We start from the raw sequence: 15,957 nt of genomic DNA, 5'->3' as shown, positions 1-15,957 counted from the left end.
TTGACACCTTCCTCCGCCACCACCGGCACTGCCGCGTGCAGAGGCCATCGGGGCCTCTTTTTGGTCGGAATTAGTTCGCGCGGTTAGGACTAGTACTTAATTTACGTTTGTAGTACATATTATGTAAATTTTGATGCTCAATCGGAGAATCAAAGTATCATCTATATCTGATTATCTGTTCATCGACGAATTCTCCCGCGACATTTTAATTTTGTTTTTCCAGTTCGTGGTTACGGTTTCTGTTCTGCGCGAGTGGCAAAATCATCCTAAGTGTCCTTTTCGACAGACTGAATCTTTTTCCGTTCTGAATTTTTCGGTTACGGTTAGAGATGGTCTAATTTGTCTGATACCAGACTACACTGGCCGAGCGTTACAAGACGCACACGCACAGACAGTCACTGCACGGCTGCACGACCAGTCTGCAGTTAACATCTTCTGAACTGCGTGAAGCCAAGGGAGACGTCTATGCTTGCGTACGCAAGCGCGATGCGCCTTGCCCATGCACCGCACCTACGTACAACGCGGACGTCCATGCCCCGACCCTGCAGGAATATGCTACCATGTGCATGAGCTCAAGGCGTGACGCCGCCGGCGCCTCCGCCGCCGTACCCGCCTCCGACCCCGCCGAACGGGGCGCCGCCGCCGGCGAACCCTCCAAACGGGACCCCTCCGGTGCCCCCGACGCCGCCGACTGGCCCGACGCTCCCCACGCCGCCCCCGACGCCTCCCAGCGGGCTCGTGACGCCGGTGAAGATGCCGGCGCCGTTGTTGCCGAAGCCCCCGCCGTAGCCGCCGCCCACGGCCGGAAAGCCCGGCAGGTCCCCCATGCCTCCCACTCCCACGAACAGGTTCTTCGCGTCCGCCGTTCCCGCAACTCCTGCACCGGCGCCGCTCTCTGCGGCGGCAGCGGCCGGAAGCGAGGCCTCAGCTGCACCCCCAGCAGGCGCGGTCCTAGCCGCCGCCACGGAGTGCGCCGCTACAGCGAGGGAGAGCAGGAGGAGGGAGGCGACGGTGCCAAAGCACTTCTTGACCATGGCGCTCTAGCTAGCTAGTTTCAATGGTTTCCTATCTGTGTTGTGCGTGTGAGAGATCGATGCTACTGCTGTGGTTGTGGAGTGGTAGAGACGTAGAGTACGTGGTTTAAATAGGCGGCGGAGAGATCGGGGCAGATGGAGGGGTTGTAAATGTGGCGAGTGCTCTACTGCTCTAGTGAAGGGTTGTTCAGGATCCAGGGGGAGTAAATTTCGAACGAGTGGAGATGTTTTTATTTATTTTTATTTAAGATTCGAACGAGTGGAGCTAGGCTTATGACTTGGGGACATAGCGCCTCAAAGCCCAGCTTTGGAATAGGCTCAGGGCCCAATCATTTTGGTCACACTATCCATATCCCCTAAAAAAATCCATATCGTTCAAAATAGTGAAGAAAACATATTCCGCTCAAAAATAAATGTGGAAAACAGAAGAAATAAATTCGGCAATTCACTCGGAATTGAATATTTTGAACGTTACCCATTCATCTCTAAGAATAATAACAGTACTAGTGACTATAGGGGCCAAGGCTTCTAGCAAGATATTGGGTATTTCTAGCTTTTCCTTCTTAAAAATTTCCTATATGTTAGCAGAAAAACCTTATCTATTAAGAGAAGGAACTTCAAGAGAAACTAGGTCTAGAGGGAAGTTGTGAGCATTACGTTCATGCATTACTTCCATACCAAAATTAGCACGGTTGATGATATCATCTCATGTATTAATAACGCGACTTTAACTACCAAATACCGATTGGTTAAAATTGAAACCATTTAGGTTGCCTTGGATATAGTGACAAAGCTGCGAGTAGAATCAGAAGACACAAATCATGTAGATTAGGCAGTCTAGTTGGGAATGTTTCCAACATTAGTCACTTGTCAACCCTAGATAATACTACTACAAAATCTAGTGATGGTTTTCTTATTTCATGTTTCATCTCATGGAAAATTCTGCAATTAAACCTTTTGTTCTATCTTATCCGATGGTAGACCTGACCACCCTTTCGTAAAAAAAAACCCTTTGCTATGAGCCTCTTCACCTCATGTTAGACGATGCACAAGCAAATCCACTCTAATCGAAACACTTAATATCCGTTATTGTATTTTGAAATACTACTTGTAGTTTTCCATGCATGTATGGGGCAAGGGTGATGTGCATTTGTTGATATGTATTAACATATGCTTCCAATACACTAAAAAAATGACACGAGTATATAGTATGGTCCGAACCTGTACATAAAATCGAAGTTATATGCGACCAGACCTGATATGAAATAAATGAACATGTCATGGCTTGAAAGTACCCATAAGCAAAACAGTCAATGAACTGCACTCATGTGAGCTAGATAGATGTCTATGACTACGAATAAAAATGATGACGAACCATGAAACAAATAAATTGGAACTAGTTAAGGATGTGATTGATGAGGCATGTGCATGCCCAGATTGGCAATAATATATTGTAGGTAAATATATAGGCTGGTCACTTGAATCATATAAACCATCGAGCTCTCATGCTTCTTAGCATTACCTGATCAGCAAGAGGTCACATTTACATGACACCGGTTAGTGATCGCCACGGGATTAGGGGGTATCAAGAATTACACTTAGTATTTGTCCAAGACTAGAAGCCATGACGAGCGAGGTAGTCTAGTGAGGTGTGGGCTTATAACGGTCTAATGGATTCTCTTCACCAGTCAAAAGCATAACAAAAGTGTGAAAAAGTAGAGTTAGGAAAGGACAAAGGTGCCCCATTGTTGGTGATTTGGAATTCTTTGTTTGGGACTTGAGCAACTCATTGTTCTAGGTTAGAAAAAAAGTTCGGGGCCCAGCATTTTTGGTGCAGTTTGTAAGCTAGGTCCAAGACATCATGTGCTATTCCTTTTTTGAGAGGGATAGCTGGAATGAACTTTTTTTTTATAATGCCCAAAGATATTTGCATTTACACATGATTACCATTGGCGCGATGATATGCACAAAAGAAACAAGTGGGTACAAGTTGGCGAGGCTATTTCCCCTGGCCGACTAGCATCATGAGCTTAGTAATACCATTAAGTTGGTGTTGATTATTGGTTAAGGTGGTAGAGTTCGAAGTAAGAATCAGCAGAATCAGAGCCAAATGTAGGAACAATAATGAGGTTCGCAATGCCATAGAATTATGGATAATGTACACTGTTGGATTGAGTGACAAAGTTTGAAGTGAAGATGGAAGAAACCCAACTACAAAAAAATTGAATTTGTTGAACATTAAGCATTGACCTTAAACCAAAATAGCACTAGTGTTGAAAGTACAGAAAAAATGGAAGGGACACGACTTACCATGAGCTGTATCGTTGCTTGAACTTCAGTTTCAGCAACAATATAAATATTAATTTACAAATTATTGAAAACATAGGAAATTCTTTCAGGAAAAATATGTATAAAAATATAGCATTTGAGAAATTCTAGAATCTATATTGAGAAATCAACCCAAACATCACCCATCACGAGATTTCCATGAACTGTGACGAGTTCCAAACTTACGAGTTCGCTCCTCCAATTAACGTCACAAATTTAATTCAGTTTCTCCATATAAAAAGGTTTTTTACTAAAAAAATGTTCTGACCATTCCGACACTCAACTTACCATAAATTTGCGCAATGGCTGATTTGAAAATTTTACGATATTATGAAGTTATGTTTCACAAAAAATATATGCCATTTTCAAAAATGTACTAGCTCAGCTCCATGCACGAAATCGGTTTGTAAAAGGATCGGGCTGCTTGCCTTGCTCGCCTCGTCCTAGTGTATATTTATATATCAAGAGTACATGTACTGATACAATTACAATATCTCAACAATATGTAACCGACTAGGTCTTGATGCCTTGTCGTGTGCTCCAAGATGCGCCTCAGACGTCTCCTTCTCTAACACGCCCCCGCAGTCTGAACCATCGAGATAATCAATGTGAAGACTAAAGCGGAATTCTTTAAACAAGATGGTAGGCATCCCCTTGGTGAATATATATCAGAAAATTGGGAGGACGATGGCACATGGAGAACTCGAACAACACCAATAGCAACTTTCTTGGGAACAAAATGAATATCCAGCTCTATGTGTTTGGTGCGCCGATGATGAATGGGATTTGCCGACAAATATAAAGCATTGACATTGTCACTGTAGACAATTGTCGCAGTCTCGACTAGACAACGTAACTCCTGTAGAAGCTGCCGAACCCAGCAAGACTCTCGCGCCGGCAGTAGCAATAGCTCGGTATTTGGGCTCGGCACTGGAGCGAGATACTTTCGTTTGACGACGGAAAGACCAGCTGATCAAAATTTCCCCAAGATACATATAGAATGCTGACGTGGAGCATCTGGTATCTAGGCAACCTGCCCAATCGGCATCCGAGTAGGCAACAAGAGCATGAGAGGAAGAACGAGGAAGAGTAAGACCATGGTGAAGGGTGCCTTTGAGATATCGAAGGATACGTTTGATGAGAGAAAAATGTGGTTCACGAGGATCATGCATATATGAAGACATACCTGTTGGACAGCATATTGAAGGGCACCGGCTAAGCTGCGATAGAGAGAAGGATCAGAAACTTGTGACCAGCATTAGAGGGAAATTTAGACTGTGTATCAATGGGTGTAAGAACAGAATGACAATCACGCATGCCGGCCTGAGAAAGGATATCTTGGGGGTATTGGTGTTGAGAGAGATGAAGACCAGTAGATGTACGAGTAACATATATACCGAGATGGTGATGTAATGGACCTAGATCCTTCATAGCAAACTCTCGGCTGAGGGTGGTAGTTATTTTGGTGAGGAGAGCGGAAGTGGAGGTGGTGAGTATTATATCGTCCACATAAAGGAGAAGATATGCAATATCAGTGCCATGGCGAAAGATGAACAAAGAAGGATCGGATTTGGACTCAATAAAGCCAATGGAACGAGCAAAGGAGGAGAATCAGTGAAACCATGCATGGGGTACTTGTTTAATGCCATATAGAGATTTGAGAAGACGACAAACATGAGTAGGATTTTGAGGGTCAATGAATCCAGAGGGTTGTTGGCTGTAGATAACTTCATCAAATTGGCCGTGAAGGAAGGCATTTTTTTACATCAAGTTGGTGTATGGGCCAATTGTGGGACAAGGATAGAGAGAGCACGATACGGGTGGTGGCAGGTAGAGGTTTAACTATAGGACTAAAGGTCTCATCATAATCGATACATGGCTGTTGAGAGAAACCACGAACAACCCAACGGGCTTTGTGGCGAGCAAAAGAGCCATCAGAGTTAAATTTGTGAGGGAAAATCCATTTACCACTTACAATGTTGGCGCCGGGAGGTGGAGGAACAAGGGTCCAAGTGCTATTGAGGGTGAGAGCATCGAACTCTTCTTGCATAGCTTGGCGCCAATTGGGATCACGAGGGGCTGTTAGATAATCATGAGGGAGAGGTAAAGAAACAGTAGCAGAAAGATTTAAACGGGGACGTGGACCTGGAAGGCGGCTGGTAGTAGAGCGTGTGCGAGGTATAGGTGGGTCGGGAGGTGAGGCCGTAACGACCGAGGGCGACGAGGAACAGCTCACGCCACTCGGCATAGTTGAAGTCTTGCAGATCGAGGTTGATTGTAACGTGGGTTTTGATGGAAGAAACATAGGTGGAGGGAACAGGAGCGGGGCTAGGATTTTGGGAAGGTGGAGAGGTGTCGATCGTTTTACCCATCTCAGCGGCACGTCGATCTAGTTCTTCTGTGCACGAGTTGAGGTGGACTCGCATTGCTTTAGCTCTTCCTCGAGCTGTTTAAGCTAATCTGGTGTCATGGTGATGGTGGTTGGGGAAGGGAGGTGGCGGGATTTAAGGGCAGGCCCGAGCGAGCGGGAGTGCAAAGTGTGCAAGTGCACAGGGCCCAAAATTTTTTGGGGCCCCAAATTTTGGTATAAGCCTATATAAATATTCAGCAAACAAAAAGTAAAACAGCTGGCCCTAGCCTTTGCCCTTCCAATCGAAGGAGAGAGCGAACCAGCGAGCCCGACCGCCGACGGGAATCGATCGAGTCCACAAACCACCGATTCGATCGACAGATGGAGAAATTACGTATCTAGCCCGACTCCCTAGATGAAGCGGAAGCGACGTAGGCAGTTCGTCAATTGTCATCGACTCATCCTCTCCCTTCTCTGGCGTCGTGGCGGCAGTTCTGCTTCTGCACTGCAATTGCCCCTCCGAGTCCCTCTCCCTCATGATCGATCTTGTGATCAAGCACAGCAGGTGCGGCCGATCTCTCTGACACTCTCTCATCTCAGAAGTGTGAGAAAAAAGAAAAAAAAGGGAGAAAAATTGATTGCATCTCAAAGAGAGGCAATTGACAATTTGTTCAAAAAGAAACCAAAAGCATCCTCCAACAATCAGTTAGTTGAAGTTGGCTTCGACCATTGCACTTTAGAGTGAAGTGTTGGAGACGATTTATTATGAGAATATTATTGAAGATTTTTCGAAGAACCCTAAAAGAATGAAGTTGTTCAAAAAAAATTATGCAACCGGAAGTTTAATAGGTATGCTTCTTAATGTTTCCAATTTCTATGTAAGATACTCTAATATATACGTTATAATATGTGTTACAATATGTTGAATAGTCAAAATTTTCTTATGCTATAGGACCCATTTTAGAATGTCGCACAGGGCCCCGGATTAAGCCGGCTCGGCCCTGTTTAAGGGTAGGGTTTTAGCTAGAGGAGAGGGATCGGCTGGAGCTCTGATACCATGAAGGTTTGCAAAAGGATTGGGCTGCTTGCCATGCTCGCCTCGTCCTGATGTATATTTATATATCAAGAGTACATGTACAAATACAGTTACAATATCTCAACAACGTAACCGACTAGGTCTTAATGCCTTTCATGTGCTCCAAGATGAGTCCGACGTCTCCTTCTCTAACAATCACTATGTTTCATTGCGATTCAGTACATCTGAGAAATCTGAGACATGACAAAATTTAAGAATACTTGTCAGCACGAATCTTAAAGCAAGAAACATTGCAAATCCAACGGCAACCACGTGCACGAGGCCTCGCATGCACGGGGCAATCCTCGCGCTGCTCCCCTTCCCCCGGTCGAGGCCCCGTAGGGTGCAGTATACTGTAGAGCGTAGACATAGCCGTTGAGAAGGATTTGCTTTACCCCTCCCTGCCTCACACTCGTTTCTCTGCTGTTGCATTAGCTGCGCCCGAATTGAAGACGCTCCCCCGTCTCAGACCAATAGTCCATGGTGAGGCTCCTAGCTTGTTCCAGCGGCATCCCTCTCATACTCCCTGTTCTAGCTCGCTCTGCAGCCAAGATCATAAATCGCGCCTCTTGCCGTCAGGACATCCGACGCCGATGGAGTGCAAGCCATCTAGCTCCGTCACGTGACGCGAGGGCGCCGCTTCAGAGCTCGGCTGGCCCTTGACCGGGCGCCATGAATGAGCTTGGCCGACTGGCAACCCGTGAAAGGAGCACATTTCCGCTCCCGAGCGCACAGTGCCACCGGGAAACGTGATGCCGATCTCGATGCCGGATTCGCTCAGATCTCGTTCTATCCGACGAATCAAGGCCGCGCCATTCCGTGGGTTAAGGCATCTCTGTCTAGCTTCTGCGTCCTGGGCAATACTACTGCAGATTTCACCGGGAAGTACATTGCTGTGAACAAGGGCCGTCCAGCCGGGGTTCGTGTTCGACTGTTGGTCGTCGCTGTGGCGCGCAACCTGGCTCCGGTTCAGCACGTGCCGGTGAGTGCGCCGCTTCACACAGCTCGGTCTAGCCTTGGCCGAGCACGCAGCGCGCTCGCTTGATCCCCATGAATGAAACTGGCCGGCCAAGTGGCCCGAGTGCCCGACTGACGCTTGCCGTGAAAGGAGCACATTTCCATGCCAAGCGCACGCAGCGCCTGAGGTGGCCTGTTAGGACGTGTGAGTCTCGACTCTGGAGAGTAATCGAATGAGATTGACTCCCGCCTGTATCGGCCTGTACTTTGTACGTGGAGGTAGATCAACACTTACAAGGCGTAGCCCTCGTAGCCGTAGTAGTAGAACGTAGAGTCATTGTGTGTGTGTTTGTTTTGATGTATCCGTTGGTCGTCTAGGTTAAAAGTTCGGTTGGTTGTTTGATTGTTTCTATCTCCAGACTCTTTAATTGAGTTTTGTTTTTTAGTTTCTAGAAAAGTAGAAGAGTTTCCTGCTTCTCTTCAACGCGGTTTCGTTTTGAAAATGATGTATAACTGGCACTCTAGCTTCTTGAATGAAACTGGGAGCCCGTTTGGGCTCCTCTTCTTAAAAAAAAGGCAACGCCTTTTTCTCAAGAGTTAGAGCATCTCCAGCCGTCTTCCGCCGTCTTCCCGACGAGATCCTATGATGTCTTTTTTTCATCTGGATGGACGAAAACGGCCCAGCCGCAGCCCTGGCTTCTCGTTTTCGTCCGGATTAGGCTTTCATCCGTCCGGAGAGCCCATCCATCCCCGGGTTCCCGAGGCCCGGTCGGGGACTCCGGACGAAACAAAAGCGCGTGAAACGTCGAGCGGGCCCGCGTTGTCGGCGACAGAATTGGTAGTTCCCTCCATTAATTTCGTTTTCCCTCCAAAATGCGCCGCATAGAACCATTTCCCCCGCCGAATTTCGGAGGAGCTACCGCCATTCTCCCCCACAGTTGCAGCTCCTCCTCTTCCCTTCCACCACCATGCCGCCGAAGAAGCTCGCCGCCGATTGTGCGCCGAAGGAGAGAAAGCCGCGGGCGCCAAAACAGAGGCCGTCAGGAATCTCAAACGCGGAGTGGGCGGCGGATGTGGAGCGGCGGCAGAACGAAACTCGTGGCCGGGCGGAGAGGGAGAAGAAGTGCAACGCGAAGAGGGTGGCGGCGGCGGAGGAACAGGTGAGGCTGATGTCCATCAACTTCGGCCAGCCGCGCGTCGCCCAATTCTCCGGGCCATGGCCGACCCAAGGTATGATCAGCTCTCCTTCCTTCTCGCTGGCGTCGCCGGCCACGACCATGTTCCATGACACCTACGCCGTCACCGCTGTCGTACGACGGTGCGATGTACGAGGGCATCTCGCCTGCCCTGAGACGTGGGCCGCTCTCCTTCTCCAACCCCGGGATGCCGCCGCCGAATGAGCCTGTGATGCACGAGATGATCAGGTCGGGCTCCATGGCTGCCGCGTCAAGCCCGAGTTTCACACAAGAGGAGGCAAGGGCGACGGAAGTCGTCGTGTCGCGGGGCGGATTCAACTTCAACCTCGACCAGGATGATCACCACGATGAGAACAATGGTACCCAATACGTCGACGAAGAAGATGAGCAGACGTACGTCGACCAGGACGTCGACGAAGAGGAAGCGCCTGAAGCCACGGAGGCGCCGTCCAAGGGGAAGAAGAAGAGAAGGAAGAAGAACTCGCCGCCAGCCGAGCCGCGGATAAAATGGACGGGCAAAGAAGAGGAGTGCCTCGCCGAAGCTTGGAAGACGGTGTCTATGAACGGCATCACCGGCGCCAATCAGAACTACGACACGTACTAGTAGCGTGTCAAGGTGGTGTTCGACGAGGGCAAACTCGTCGATCCATACTTCAACAAGACGGTGATGAAACACGGCGACAAGGGAATGTGCACCCATTGGGGGATCATCCAGGCGGCGTGCAGCAAGTGGCATGGCATACAGGAGGAGATCGACAAACATGAAATATCCGGTGAGGACTTTGAAGCAAAGGTATACTCACTCGCCGTGGCTCCTCCGTCTACCCTACATCGTCGAGGTTTAATCTTGAACCGCCGGCCTGTTTTTGCAGGTGCGGCGGGCGTTCACCATGTACGCGGACGACAACGATGACCACATGTTCAAGTACCTTAACGTGTTCGCCCGCATCACGGAGTGCGACAAGTGGAAGGCGGTGCGCAAGAATCTCGCCAACAACAAGGGCGAGCAGTACAACCCCGATGATCCAGCACCTGCCGCGTCGGCGGGCCGCCCCGAGCTCGGCCAGAAGAAGCTCAAAGAGCAGAAGAAGGCCGGCCATCTAGCCGACAGGTTGCAGGCGTCCTTCGACAAGTGCTGGGCCGACGCGAGGGCGCACGCCGCCTGGAGGGACGACAAGCACGACGTGCGGTGGAAGGCGATGCTCGCCAACCAGGGCGACCGGATTGCCTTACTCAAGGAAACCTCCGCGGCGAAGAAGAGGAACACCGACCTGGCGTTCCTGATCGGCGGCAACGACGCCAACATGGACGAGGAGACGAGGGCTTGGTACGACGCCCATCGCCAAGAAATCCTCCGGCCACCGTCGGCTCATTCGTCCTCCGCTTCGACGTCTACTCCCGCCGCTTCGACAACTTCCGACGCCGATGCCGATGCTTCGCCTGCCGATGCCGCGCCAGACGCCGATGCTTCGCAGCCCGATGCCGCTCCAGACGCCGTTGCTCAGGATGGGACCGCCGATGAGCCTATAATCATCTAGTTTCGATCGCCGGAATGTGGCTGATCCGATCGCCGGATTTTGGCGATTCTTTTGTGTAGCGGGAAGACGATATTTTGAATCTATCGCCACTGATGGGCGAATGCCGGGGGTGCGACTGGGAAAATGTTACCCCCACGCCCTTTTTACATCCAATCCGGCGTTTCTTAGAGCATCTCCAGTCGCGTCCCCCAAAGCTACTTGGGGCGCGCCGGACAAAAAAACGGTTCCAGCCGCGTCCCCCAAAGCCAATTTTTGTCCGGCGCCCCGAGCCCGTCCCTGACCCACAGGGGACGCTCCGGGCACGCCGGACACAACGAAAAGCTAGGCGGGCTCCCACATGTCGGCGAGTATTTGCATAAACCGTTGATTCGCGCCTTTTTTTTTCTCGTCGCTCGTTCCTTCCCGCACCTCCCACCCCTCCGCCGCCGCTGGATTTGCCGGCCGTTTCGGCGTCTGATATCTTCTGAGAGTCGGCACCGTCGTCGCGGCTGGCGCTCCCACCGGCCGTTCTGCCGCCGCCGCTTTGCCATCGCGTCCCAGAACGCGGCGTCAAATCCGCCCCACCTCTGCGCACACAAGGTGCTCGACGACTTGCCGGGTAGGCGCGATTGGCCGTTGTTCGTTGCGTCGTCTGCCTCGGCGCAATTTTAACCATTGATTTTGCTTTAGACGTGGATAGCGACGATGAGATGCTTGCCCTGCTGCTGGAGGACGAGAAATCCTTCGACGACGACCTCCGGGAGCATTTGCTGATCATCGCGTCCCTCCAGGACATGGTTGACGCCGAGGCGGAGAAGAGGAAGAGGCCACGCCGCGGAGGATCAAGGCCGGGGAGAAAGAAGTCGAAGCCCCGACAGAGGATGGAGGGGCATACCATGCTGCACAACGACTACTTTGCAGATGGTGCAACACATGAAGACGATTCGGCGCCGGTACAGGAGGAGCAAGGTTCTGTTCATGAATATCCTCCACGGCGTTTGAGAGTTCGACCCCTACTTCAAGCTCAAGCTCGACGTTGTAGGCGTTGTCGGGTTCTCGTTGATTTAGAAGTGCACCGCCGCCATGAGGATGCTTGCATACAGAGCACCTGCCGATACACATGACGACTACCTTTGCATGAGTGAGTCTACTGCCATTGAGTGCATGTACAAATTTTGCCGAGCTGTGGTGGAAAAGTTTGGCAAATACTACTTGAGAGAGCCAACTGAGGAAGAGACTGCAAGGATCATGGCACAAAATGCTGCCAGAGGATTTTCTGGAATGCTTGGAAGCATCGATTGCATGCACTGGTCATGGAAGAACTGCCTGTTTGCTTGGCAAGGTATATACAAAGGGCGTCATGGATATTGCAGTGTGGTGCTTGAAGCTGTGGCAGATTATGACCTGTGGATTTGGCATTCTTTCTTTAGCATGGCGGGATCACACAATGACATCAACGTGTTGCAGCAGTCTCCGGTGTTCAGCAAACTAGTGGAAGGGCATGCTCCACCATGCAACTATGAGGTCAATGGCCACCAATATACCAAAGGCTATTATCTAGCCGATGGTATATATCCAAAATGGGCCACTTTTGTCAAAACAATCTCGAATCCATCAGGTCTGAAGAATTCCCACTTTGCTACGCGACAAGAGGCTTGCAGGAAGGATGTCGAGCGGGCATTTGGTGTGCTTCAAGCACAATTTACCATTGTCCGGTGCCCTGCTCTAAGCTGGTCTCACGACCAAATGTGGGAGGTGATGCAGGCTTGTGTGATCATGCACAACATGATCATCGAGGATGACCGCAAGAATCATGCCAGGACACATGTTGGTCCCTATGAGTGTGAGGGCTCTCTTGCGGAGGTTGATCATGAGCCTGCAGATTTTGCTGATTTCCTCGCCATGCATGCAGAGATCCGTGACATCAATGTTCATGATCAACTTCAAGCTGATCTCGTTGAGCATTTGTGGAGGATCAAATGAAATGCCGCGTCACCTTGATCTAGCCCTATTTATTACATTTGTTTAATTGTTTTATTGTTTGTTGTATTTTAATTTGAAAACTATCTCCGCAAACATATTTATTCCTATGTTATATTTGATAAATGATTGTGTGTTAAAAAATCTTTAAAAAATATTTGGAGGCGGCGTTTGGGGGACGCGGTTTGAAATGCTCAATCCGGCGCGGTTTGGAGGACGCGACTGAAGATATCCGGATTTTCGGTCGGGGGGCTCGAACGGCTGGAGATGCTCTTATATATGGGCAGGCCGAGCTCTCCCAAAAGCTTTTGTCATTTCAGTTCACTTGGGCGTTTTAGGCTCGCCAGCCGGACTACGCCGTGTGCTGCATCGGTACGTTCGTGTGAGAGATGATAACTTAGTCTAATTTTGATGATGTAATATAGCCACACATTGAGAAAACACGCACGAGCGTCGCACACCGATGAACTGGAGTACGTTTGTCAGTTTTGGAACAGCAAGCACACTAAGTTGAGACACATAACGAAACCCACACGACATACATACCAGTATACCACCACTACTAACTTGTCTGATACTACATGACATGAGACTACACTGATGAAACACTACAACGACATACAGTACACCAACATCTTGCGGCCTTGCCAGTTGCCACACAAACACACACACTGTAAGAAAATCAAACCGCTGCTGCACGAACATGCTGCACGTGACTTCTTCTGGACTGTGTCAAACCAAGGCACACATGTATGCGTGCGTACGCAGTTGCGATGCGCCATGCCCATGCACCGCACCTACGTACAACGCGCACGTCCAAGCCTCGACTGTGAAGATATAGGCTACAATGTGCAACTCCTCAAGGTGTGACGCCGCCGCCGCCTGCGCCGCCGTACCCGCCTCCGACCGCGCCTAACGGGGCGCTGCCACCGGCGAACCCTCCGAACGGGATACCGGCTGCGCCGCCGACGCCGCCGACTGGCCCGACGCTCCCCACGCCGCCGCCGACGCCGCCGAACGGGCCCGTGACCCCGGTGAAGACGCCGGCGCCGTTGTTGCCGAAGCCCCCGCCGTAGCCGCCGCCCACGGCCGGGAGGCCCGGCAGGTCCCCCATGCCTCCCACTCCCACGAACAGGTTCTTCGCGTCCGCCGCTCCCGCGCCTCCTGCACCGGCGCCGTTCTCTGCTGCGGCAGCGGCTGGAAGCGAGGCCTCCGCCTCGCCCCCAGCAGGCGCGGTCCTCGCGGCCGCCACGGAGTGGGCAGCTAGTGCGAGGGAGAGAAGCAGCAGGGAAGCGACAGTGCCAGACCGCTTCTTGGCCATGGTGCTCTAGCAAGCAGGCTCGGTTCTAGGCTTTCTCTCTCGTGTGTTGAGCTTGTGGAGTACTTGGTGGTCGAGTTCGTGGTTGAAATAGGCGGCGGAGGAGTACGGCGGAGGCGGAGAGGCCGGGGCAGGTGGAGGATCGTAAATACTGTAAATGTTTGTTGCGGACCCAGGAGAGAACGAGAGGACGAATTCAACAAGGCGAATCGTCTCACTGCCTCACTGGTACTCCCTCCGTTCCTTTTTAATTGACTTGGATTTAGTACAAACTTGTACTAAATTCGAGTCAATTAAAAAAGAACGGAGGGAATACGTGTTTGGTAAAGGATGGGCTTCTGAATTTTGAATTTAGCTTTCGACAGAGGTTTGAGTTCGGCCAATCTTTCTGGTGCCACCGCGTAGATTGCTTAAACGAGCGACAACGGTCCGAGGGAAAATTAGAAAAAGACGCAAAGGTATAAATTTGGCAATTCAGTTGGGAATATTACGAACCTTTTTCATTTCCCAAATAAGAGTACTTATGAAAACACACAAATGGGCCAAGGCCATCCATGGATCCCAGCTTGGGAGAAAAGTCGGAAGAAACCGACGTGTAAATTAGGCAAATCAGCCGACAAAATTTCAAACATCAATCATTCACTGACCACAAATAACAATACTACTAAAGTCACTTGTAAGTGACAAGGTTCACCTTGCCATTTTTTCACCAACGTTGCCGATGCGGAAGGGGCCGAACTTCATGCATGCCGCCAAGGACTCCTGTTAGCGAGGAGGTTGCAGGTTGCAAAGGTTGTGCTGGAGACGGACAGTTCAGTGGTGGTGTCCAAACTATCCCAAGAGGAGGTCGACAGGTCTTTTTATGGTCCTTTAGTTGAAGAGATCAAGGAACTGCTTCGAGGTTTCGAAGAAGGTATGGCGCAAGCTGTGCGTCGAACGGCAAATAGTGCTGCTCATGTTTTAGCTAAGGAGGGCTGCGAGAATAATGTGTCTAGAATTTGGCTTGGTGTTCCACCAGCGTTTATTGTAAACATTCTGGATGTTGATGTTTCAGTGAGGTAATAAAGCTCGCAGCATTTCTCTCAAAAAAAAAAAAACTAGTTGAATCCCAGATTGAACCATTCAATTTTAACAAAATAGGAAGAAATTTTTCAAAGGCCTTTGAATAGATAGCCTTTGAGAAATTGACCAGAAAGATAACCCGGCTAGGTAATTCCAGAAATTATGGCGAGTACACAACTTATTTTTCCATTGCGATTGTCAATATGGCTAACATACTCAATTTGTCGCATTTCTTTAAACAATAGCGTCATCGAAATGTGAAGTGAATTCATATTGGAGTGCTGTAAAAAATGTGTTTATTTCCATATTTGTCTGAAATTTTCGTTGCAACATAATTTTACATATAGAAAATAATTTTTGAAATCATAAGATGGAGGAGCATACACTCAACACACAGCCATCCAAGAACTCCTCACACTTGGTTGTCTGAAGTTTCTACCATATTAAGTGATTTGTCATCTCTACACTAACTCCATATTCATTTTAGAATCTAAATATCATTTTAAACGATGTACAAGTGACTCGATCCTATAAAACATTATTATGTGCTGCTGCATCTTGCAATATTTCTAGCAGTATGAAGTGTGCGTAACAAGGGCGATGGGCATATATATGTAGTCACACGTGCCTCCAGTACACTAAGATTATGACAATTGTTCAATAATGCTACAAACATACACATAAATTCAAAGTGATCAAAACCAGCGTGAATAAAGAAGAGTCATGACTCAAAGCTACTCATATGGACGTATGTTTTCACTAAACATGTCCATGAATAACAATGACATTGACCATCCACCAAATGAATTTGGAACCACGTGAGTTAGGAGACATGTACATTTCTACATTGGCGACAATACATGGTAGGTAGATAAATAGATAGATATATAGATCATCTAGAGGCCGCATTCATATGGGAACTTATCAATGAGCCGCATTGGATTAGGAGGTACGGTATCTAGAATTTCACTCACCATTTGTGTGACATTGGGAGTCGTGGCTAGCGAGGTAGTCAACTACGGCGTGGGTTGCCGATGGTGGAGCAAAGTTTTAAATAGCCGGCTATAGCCTTGCTATAGGCTATAGCCATTCAGAAGACCCGCCGCTGCGGCTATGCCAGTTGTAGGCTAAATGAGAAAA

At 49.3% G+C, this 15,957-nt stretch overlaps 2 protein-coding genes across 2 annotated transcripts; both read right to left on the bottom strand.

Annotated features, from left to right (window-relative positions):
- Positions 1 to 572: 572 nt before the first annotated feature.
- LOC124697384 (glycine-rich cell wall structural protein 1-like) lies at positions 573 to 1,034 on the bottom strand. Its single transcript, XM_047229984.1, has one exon. The coding sequence runs from the start codon at positions 1,032 to 1,034 to the stop codon at positions 573 to 575; it is 462 nt and encodes a 153-aa protein (XP_047085940.1).
- A 12,262-nt stretch (positions 1,035 to 13,296) lies between these two features.
- LOC124697383 (glycine-rich protein 5-like) lies at positions 13,297 to 13,758 on the bottom strand. Its single transcript, XM_047229983.1, has one exon. It carries the CDS (start codon positions 13,756 to 13,758, stop codon positions 13,297 to 13,299), a length of 462 nt encoding a protein of 153 aa, XP_047085939.1.
- Between the last annotated feature and the right edge of the window lie 2,199 nt (positions 13,759 to 15,957).

The sequence above is a fragment of the Lolium rigidum genome, chromosome 3 (assembly GCF_022539505.1).
Source record: "Lolium rigidum isolate FL_2022 chromosome 3, APGP_CSIRO_Lrig_0.1, whole genome shotgun sequence".
NCBI lineage: Eukaryota > Viridiplantae > Streptophyta > Magnoliopsida > Poales > Poaceae > Lolium > Lolium rigidum.
The sequence above is the reverse complement of the archived record's forward strand: the minus strand, read 5'-3'. Positions and strand labels throughout refer to the sequence as shown.